Source organism: Diadema antillarum, unplaced genomic scaffold, assembly GCF_040938485.1.
Source record: "Diadema antillarum isolate AM-2024a unplaced genomic scaffold, OU_Dant_1.0 scf00000098, whole genome shotgun sequence".
NCBI classification, from domain to species: domain Eukaryota; kingdom Metazoa; phylum Echinodermata; class Echinoidea; order Diadematoida; family Diadematidae; genus Diadema; species Diadema antillarum.
The window spans coordinates 369333-379203 of record NW_027270987.1 but is presented as its reverse complement, the minus strand read 5'-3'; the positions used below and the strand labels follow the sequence as shown (position 1 = coordinate 379203).

The 9871-nt window shown below is 38.7% G+C and overlaps 1 protein-coding gene across 1 annotated transcript in view; it reads right to left on the bottom strand.

Annotated features, from left to right (window-relative positions):
• Positions 1-3929: 3929 nt before the first annotated feature.
• Positions 3930-9871, bottom strand: part of LOC139718647 (cadherin-like and PC-esterase domain-containing protein 1) — a 71223-nt gene continuing 65281 nt past the window's right edge. Inside the window, exons 19-20 of the mRNA XM_071630106.1 lie at positions 8740-8886; positions 3930-4121 (exon numbers count right to left, since the gene is read on the bottom strand). Of these exons, the coding sequence (XP_071486207.1) occupies positions 3933-4121; positions 8740-8886 (336 nt within the window). The 3' untranslated portion in view covers positions 3930-3932. The remainder of the gene's footprint in view (positions 4122-8739; positions 8887-9871) is intronic.

Here is a 9871-nt window from a genome sequence, read left to right as displayed (position 1 = left end):
ACCAGCAACACACAAGTATTATTATCTATCAACGGTATCAATCGGTGGAAAATAATGAGAATTTTGCTCCGCTAGGCCACGAACAAACTTACTATTATCATCACGCGTTCTGTGAATGTTTCTGAGAGGTTATTCGTGCTGGTTGACCCCAGCTGAGATCGCATCAAGAGATGTGGTTGCCATGACAACTAGCTTCAATCTACCTTGGCATTTATCTAAACCCTCATAGAGCTATTTTGAATGTGGTACACGTTAAATGATAATGAAGGAAATAATACGAGACCATCGGACTTAGAGTACAAGGTCTTCATCTTGCTCGAGATTTTCAAGATAACTTACTATCAGCAAAGATCAGTTAAAAACTTCATCAGCGAGTCATTATGAAAAGTATCATTGAAATCAAATGAGGTTAGCCTTTCAATCATATAACAATAAATAACAATAAACAAGGAAAAGTTGAACTGCCTGGATGCATTCTGGGAAAACGCTTTGCCAAAATATAGCAAAGTTGTCATTTTGCCCATTTTAATCTTAACAAGGACATTCCACACAATACATGTTTGCATACGATTTCGACAACAAGACAATTGCAACTAATGAACATACTGCCCTACATCTACATAAATAAGCAACAAATTAATCAGTGTTTAGTAGTAGCCACAATAAAAATCAAGGTCATTACATACTCGGGCAGGATTCAAACCTATGACCTCCTGATCACTGGACAGGTGTCTTATCCACTAGATCACCGAGCTTCTGTCAGACGGCCAGTGCTGGTTCTAGTCGTTGTAGCATGCAGCAAGTACTGTGTATTTCTTCAAACTAATAATTTGTCTCGAGTGAACACTATTTTCATTTTAAATGCTTATGGTAAGTTTCATACATCAGTTTCATCTTGCAGCAGTATGTTCAGCACAGAAAGCATTAAAGTTTGTGCATTTCTCCTTTTTCTTTTCAAATCGATTATTGGACTTCCATTATATCCCCATGTCACCCCCCCCCCCCCTCCCCATTTCTGTGATATTGAAATCTCTACACAGAGAGGCATCCTTAAGCCCTGATAAAGTTGGCAAACAGATTACTCAAATTTTGGCAAGTCAATTTAGAATTTCACCGGTCACACAGAAATCAGTCACTGATACACACACACACACACAGAGACAGATAGACAGACAGATACACACACACACACACACACACACACACACACACACTGTACTAAATGATGGCAAATTGCAATGACAGTTTGAACAGAAGTGCATCTTAACAGAAGGACCACCTCTGTGAAGACTGGCACACATACATAACACAAAAATCACCAACTGGACATCAAAAATTCAGATCACACAAATTCAGATCACAATACTTCATTGGTCAATGGTCAAACATGAAATGGGCATAATTGTGAGTTCAATGACCTTGGAGAAAACTCCTCACTTCGTGGTCACATCATTATTGTACTGTAAAGCAATCTTTGATCTAGCCTTTGTTACTCCTTTGAAAGTATGTGTCCTTGCAAGGTTTTTAAAAAATTAATCCCACAGGATATCATCAAGGTTCCATTGTTTGAGACTAGAAAATTATCATAATTCACAACTGTAAAGGCATCTTCGTGTCATTTCTTTGTATTGCACGACAGAATCAACTATACGCATACCAGTACTACATCATTGATAATGAGACAAAATACATCAGCTGCCTTCTACACAAAAATGTGCAGCTCTTTTTTTCCCCCTCTAATGTAAAGCATGACATTGTAATGTACCGACACAATCTTGCATAATACTGCATAAGGCAGGTTTACATGAGACATCAGAACATACTGACTGAAGGAAAATAACAGAAAGACCACAGAATAAAAAATCTGGCAAAAATAAATACACAGAATATCACTTGCTTTTTTCTGTGTCAACAGAGTATTTCTGTTCTTTTGCTTTTTTTCCCACAAACATCAGTCTGAAAGCAATTGAGCGAGTATGTGCAACATTCTCAGTTGCTGAAATTGACCTCATGACAAGCAAATGAAAAGTTTAAATACAAATACTGATAAATCCATCTTTATCACCTTCAGATATTTGAGATTGAAGCTGCTGAAAAACAGAGAAAATATATCACATATACGTAAAAATTGTAATACTATCTTCAGAAATATTTCCTGTTATGTGATGAGTGTAGTATTATTGAAAAGATTATATTTTTCTCTATTTCTATTTGATGATAACTTTACTTTAAAAAAAAACTAGATATATCGCTACGGCGACTGGTGTATGCCTCCGCCATAATGCATGGTTCTCCTAATAGGTCTATAGTACAATGTCTTGACAATGTGTGATGACAGTTTCACACAATTGGCAAAATATTAAAATGACAGGTTTGACACAAATGTGCTGAATGATCACTTTCCTAGAACTAGGTTCAATTGGATGAATGATTAAAATGTCAGAGTGCAGGTAATTTGGGGAACTGATGATTTTTACTTGACTTTTGACCCTTTTATAAATTTATGCATCGAGTAATTTTCAAGGTATTGAGAAAAAGAATAATTTCAGTATCAAATGGGAAAACAGCACTATCTAAACCTGGCCTTTGACCTTTGACCTCACAGTTCCAAAGAGAATCACTGTTAGGTTGAACATGCATAAATATGTAAGTTTCATGATGATACCTTGAGTTACTTTTGAGATATGGAGGAAAAAGTGCAATTCAGCACTTTCACTTGACCTTTGACCTTTTGGCAAGAAACTTCCAACAGAATATATATTGGGTAATACATGTATACATCAAGTTAAAAAAAAAAAAAAAAAAAAAACCTTCAGGAATTGCATAAATATAAGGAAAGTAGTGATATTTTGAGGAGTTGACCTTGACCTTTGACCCCCTGACCTTTGAACCATGACTCCCAACCTCCCTAGATAATCACTGCCCATTGGAACAAGCATATATACTAAGTTCCATGAAGATACCTTGAACTATTTGCGAGATATGGAGAAAAACATGAATTTTCAACCTTTTTTTCACAAAATAACCTGTGACCTTTGACCTTTGACCCCGTGACCCTTAAATCCAAACAAAGTATTATCCCCCCAGGATATACCCTCATACCAAGTTTGATGTAAAACCACCACACGGTTCTTGAGATATCGACAAAAACAAATAAAACGGGACGGACGGACGTACGTACGTACGGACGGATGGACGTACGGACGGACGGACGGACGACCCGAAAACATAATGCCTCCGGCCACTTCGTTGGCGGAGGCATAAAAACTTTGAAAATGGTGTTTATCTGTGTATGCAATCAGTCTCTTTAGATACAGGTCAATCCACATAACTCATTTTCATACAACAGAGAAAATTCAGATTTCTGCCTCTGCGAGAGGTTCATTCCTATGCATTTATTAATACTGCACTACAACGATCACAATGTAATAGGCGATGAAAGTGGAAGATTCTTATCCCTTTCAACAACAAGATAACATCAGTATGTGAAGACCTGTCATCATAGGGGTTACCCTTCCGTAGAGACAAATTTGGTCAATATGCTTAAAAGGTTTCTCTAGATCACAGATTGGTCCATGGTAAAACAGAAAAAAAGAGCCAACTGAAAAACTTATCATTCAAAAGGCACAATCATACTGAAAAGCACTTTTCTCTTGTGAGCTTGTGAATTTTGATTCATGATTCAAAAGCTGCCAGCTACACCGAAGGCACTTCATGATCTCTGCATTCGCTAGAGCCATGGTTTAGTTAAACCTCTTTTAAGACTATTGTTTCTCTGGTAACCATGACCACCCCTTCCTCTCCTCCCACTTCCATCCCCCATCCCATCCAATCCTTTACCCCTACCAACAAATATTGCGTCCTCACCAAAGTTACCCACCCCCTTGTTAATCCCCATCCCAACCCTCCCCTCCTCTTCAGCACCGGTCCTGTCATCTGCTGTCCCTCCCGCAAATCTGGCCGAGGAGAATCTCCGAGTAGATGGCGTTGATCCCTCCCGTCACATGATATCTACGGTCCAACACGTCAATCCCGCCATCCTTGACCTCGCCAGACACGTTGGTGGCCTGCCGACCGGGAACACTGCCCTCTCTTGGTGGACTGACACCAACCTCCTTCACCTGTGAATCATGTCGAGAACACACATTGAGGGGTTCTAGGTAATTTGATTTGTTAGCGTACAGTACTCTGAAATGGCGGTACCCTCCTATCACAAATTGGAAAATGTATAAAGTAAACATCAACTGAATTTGTCTGATAAGTTCATTTTTAACACTAACACACACTACACACACACAGCATGCACAAACCAACTTCCCTCTTTTTGCAGAAAATGTTCAGTCCGAACTATAAGCAACATTTATCACCTTTCATCACATTTTTTTCTCTTCCACACATTTCAGCAAGAGTTAAACCTCAAGGTACAAAGTATCTCCCTGTGAAACTTCGTTCATCTGCTTCATTAATGCTCCCAAAATATTTTTCATGCAACGCAACAATGCTGTCAATGTTAATTATCACAAATTCTTCTCTTGTGTCAATATACAATGTAGCAAAGATTTCAACCAAGATTTCAATTCACCACCTGCAAATTATTTATTGTTTCAAATCTCCACTTGCATTTCTTTCATAAAGAATTAGGTCTTGTTCAATTCCACAAAACAATGGTAGTTTTCCCCCTCCCCCTTCTCTACATATCAAAGCTCTGAAACCAGCTCCTATAATCCACCTGCTGACAGAAGGCATAGAATGAGCACTGTTTGGGTATGTGTCAGGAATTGGTTATGCTGACGTAAAAGAAACAGATTTGGACAAATATGGAAAAGAGAGAGGGACAGAGAGAAAGGGAAAGAACAGGAGGGATGGGGAGAGAAAGGGGAGTGGGAAGGGAGAGGTTGAGGGAAGTTGGGAGGTAGGGAGAGTGGGGAAGAGAGAGAATGAGAGTGAAGGCAGGTTGAGCCTGAAGCCCTGCTTTAACAGACCTTACTGTGGCAATGTTGCAACAATGTCTCCAAAATTCCTCCAAAATTCTAATAAAACCGCTGAAAAGAGCAGGGTACCGATTTAGCCGACACACACCAAAAAACTTCTCCGGGTAGGTTTCCACAGTGAGGGATTGTCCACTGACACGACTACAACACCTACTGGCCATCGCCGCCTATTGTTCTCAATTGTGCACATATAATCACTGATCTCAACTACATAGAGATCAGTGGTTACAATTCATGCCCGTGATTGGCGCATGTCAATCATTCTCTGCCTGCAATATTGCGGATGCGAGTTGAGACAGTGTCTCAGAGGAATATTGCCACGGTTGCGTTCTAATAGAAGGGTTTCCAGGGTAATGTTGCGGTAATGCTAGGGTAGAATTTGGCAAAAGTTGCCACGACAATGTCCGATCAACATTCTGCGGTGACCATTTTAACAGGCAGGGTGAAAAAACAACTACCCTGATGTTACCCGGATGTTGCCGTGGTAACTCTAGTTTGAAAGGCTCTGTTAACTCACTGAGGACAAACGGATTTTGCTACAACAAACGTTTCCCATAGACCCCTGCATGAGTATACTCAGGACTCATCCTCAACGGGTTGAAATGGGGCTTCAGGAAGGGACAGAGGGAGATGGGGATGGTGGGAGGGGTAGGGAGGGTGAGTGGGAGAGAGTGAGGGAGAGGGGGAGGGGCAGAATGCAAGAGAGGGAGAGGGAGAGGAGAAAAGTGAAAGCTGGTTCTATTATAGAAGCAAAGATGGAAAGAATCTGATTCCCAGACTACACAGTGCTGAAAGATTCACTCCATTTCCCGTCTCCAAACTCTTCTCCGTCAGCTCTCATCGAAGCTCACGGAGAAGGCAGACACAGACGAAAACAAAATTGTTATCATTCTTTCCCCCAAAAGTCAAGGCAGATCGAGTTTCATAAAAATTTGTCCCTGATTTGTTCTGCTCATCTGCAATTGTTACGACGTCTGTGAATACTTTGCAGATGCTAAATGGGATGCCAAAACCGAGAGTCCCTCCCAAGACGAGGGGACGGAATACACAGTTCTATGAGTCACAGTTGCCTACCAATGACAGACAAGTTCATTTGTCAGTTATTTTTGTAACTACATAGGAATGTGGATTTGAGGTTTTTCAAGCAGAAAATAAAACAACAGGAACAAAATCATATTCTTCTCTTCCTTTTTTTTTTCTTGTTGTTCTCCTCCTTTTTTTCCCTCCAGTTCTGGTTCTTTTTCTCTTTCTCCTTTCCCTACTCAATGTATTTGTTTGATACTATTAAGAGACCACTACTTGTTATCCTTTAAGAGGGCCTCTTTTTCCAATAGCACGATGATTTTGAACAAAGAGCTTCATAGTGATTTCTCATGCACTTACTCATGTTCCTTTTCTACTTTCAAATGTCTGTTCATATGTTTTGCATTAAATTGAATAGTTGTAATGGATGTATTTCCCCCCGAAATATGATATTGGAAATAAAATCTGATTTGAATTAAATCTTGGGTGAACCGCAAGGGTCATTATTTATTATCCACTTCCACCCCCCCCCCCCCAAAAAAAAGAGAAACTTATGAAAGATCAGTCAAGGTGTCGATATCTTTTCATCTAACTGGTTGTGTGGAAGAGTACCACTGACCATTCCGCTTTGTATGTGATGAAGTTCTGTGGAACCAGGTCCATTTTTCACCATCGAAACTTCTACATACTATTTCTTCTGTATTCAACACGTCAAGTTATCCAACATCATAACATCGTGGCTGCCAATTTACAAGTCCATTTTTTTTTCCTGGTGATATTTTCTTCCAAGAGATGCATATTCTCTCCTAGAACCACATTTTGGATTTTTATTTTTTTAATGATCTAATTCAAACAAGACAATGTTCAAAGGAAAGCCTGGTAGGTGTCTGTTTTCTACTGCACTTTATAACAGCATTGATTTCATCACCACTTCCGAAAAAAGAAATTATGTTAAATTTCAAATTATTCTTGTAATGCTTCTGAAATGTTTGGACAAAAACTTACATGACACCATGTGAGTGTGTTCGTCACCATTCTTGAAAGCACATTTAATAAATCAACCTTTAACCCAATACTGTGAACAAGAAGTAGATAGCATGCCAGCTTTTAATAAACATACTACTTCATTCAAGCAAATATTCTTACGGTTCCCTATTCTGGTTGCATATGAAGTGTAACAATATATAATTCAAAACCATCATTACTCGTTTCATGAAGGTAATCTTGATTCAGTGAACCAAACTAGCTGCTCAGTATGAGCTTCAGATGCATTAACTACTGTAAGAGTGGTTTCTTTCGCGGTGGTTTTATTTTTGCACTTTTCGCGCTTTGAGGTTGAACCGCGAATTAAACATCACGCAAAAATGTTTTGAAAAGTCGCGCGAAATTAACCACTCAAGGAAATGTTTTGGACTCGCCACTTGTTACAACGCTATTGCGCACATGCACACTCGAAGATTCCGCGCATTCATAGGTACAAGCACGTTATAAAGTACTTGAGAGGTGGGATTTCAGGTAATCCTGCATTTAATTTTAATTTCTATTTAATATAAAAGAATAATTGGATTATACTTCGGGTTTCCATGTGCAAAATAAAACAGTTTTTGCCGACTGTGATTTCACAGATTTTGCCGACCGCGAATTTAAACACACGCGAAAAAGTCGGCACCGATGGAAACCGCGAAAGTATCTGTACGCGAAAGAAACCACTTTTACAGTATAACATTGAACATATTGTCCAAGGATTTGTATCAAATGTCAGATCCAAGAAACCATTCTAGGCTGCCCAGATGCAGAAATATTTGCAAAGAAGAGTACACAGATGTTCCCCTTGAAAGCCATAAAATGCAAAAACAGAACCTTAGTGGATGTGCTGCTATTGATAATGTGATAACAAATGACATGAGTAATTCACTAATCATATACTCATTTCATACCATATTGGATGTGATCTGTGAGAGTGGATGACAATACTGTGGCAGAATCTCCCACCCCCCCCCACACACACACATACACACAACATGGAAACTCTTTTGTCTTTATGATGTTATTACATTAGAAATCAAGATCACACTTTTTTTTTCTTTTCATTTTCTGCAGGTTACAATACTATTAGCAAATGGGCACACTCCAACCATAGATCATTTTACAGCTATGCATGGATGTGCTGATTGCAAATTGCAGTCATATCTATTCCCCTACCAGCCAATACCATTTCCAAGTAAAACAAAAACAAGCAAATATAAAGAAATTAAAGTAAGTCTTGAATATTTGAACATGCCTAATGAGCTGAAAATTGGTCCATATCATTTAATTGAAATGCACATTTAAAAACAAACACAAAATTTAACATTTGAACGCAGAAAATATTCATGGGATCATTATCAGAGAAAACAAAACACCAAAGCTTTGTCTCACAAACTAGATCAGAAAACAGATTATGCGAGGGTGTGAAGGCGATATCCACCTCTGGACTTTTCGTGAGTGTTCATTGGTCAAAAGGGCCTTCAGAAAAAAATAAATGCACATCCAATTAACTGATAAGATTTTGTGGATGAGACATTCAGTAAACTCCAACATAACACTCAATTCATGCATGTAAAGATTTTGAGATGATGGCTGAGATCTGCAAAAATCGGTATGGCTCTACACTGCTTAGACCGAAATCATGTGACATGGAGCAGCCATCTTGTTTGTTTGTTTGTTTGTCATTTTCCTGTCTCACCTTGTGAAAGTGGCAGGCACACTTGCCCTCCAGAAAGTCCCTGTATCTGGCCATGGTCATGTTGAACGTGTCGACGAACCCGAAGCCTGACCGGACGGCGCGCTCCCTGAGGCCCTGGTTGTGAAGGAACACCTTCCTCTGTTCCATCTAGGTGTGGGCACGAAGAAGGGATGGGGACGATCAATGTATGATTTGAACAATTATCCATCAAGTACCGAGATTATTTCGCTGCAAAAATCATCACTTTATCCTCTTCAAATTGGCAACTCTGAAGTTTACTACATATCCTCTATTTGTATATCAGAGAAAGATAAGATGGACCTGGCTATATTCATTTATTTTGCACAGAAAAATAAAAACAAACCAAATTTGAGATAAACACATGAACTTTCATCTTCTACAATGGGCTGCCAATTTCAGGATCAGTTTTAAACTTGAAGGCTTTTGATAATCATGCATCTAAAACAAAAATTGGTGTATGATCAAACTAAGGCTAAATTAAAGAGAAGTTGTTATTCTACCTAATAAGCAAAGCAAGCAATGAATAGTACAAATTAAAACAAATAACATAAAAAAATAAACAAACTAGAAATGTCGCTACGGCGACTGGTGTATGCCTCCGCCATAATGCATACAATGTGTGATGAAAGTTTCATACAATTGGCTGGCAAAATATTAAAATGACAGGTTTGCCACAAATGTGCTGAATGTTCACTTTCCTAGAACTAGGTTCAATTGGATGAATGATTAAAACGTCAGAGTGCAGGTATTTGGGGGAACTGATGATTTTTACTTAACTTTTGACCCTTTTATAAGTTTATGCATTGAGTAATTTTCAAGGTATTGAGAAAAAGTATAATTTCAGTATCAAATGGTAAAATAGTATTATCTAAACCTGGCCTTTGACCTTTGACCTCACAGTTCCAAAGAGAATCACTGTTAGGTTGAACATGCATAAATATGTAAGTTTCATGATAATACCTTGAGTTACTTTTGAGATATGGAGGAAGAAGTGCAATTTAGCACTTTCACTTGACCTTTGACCTTTTGACCTTTGACCTTTTGGCAAGAAACTTCCCACAGAATATATATTGGGTTATACATGCATACATCAAGTTTTAAAAAAATCCTT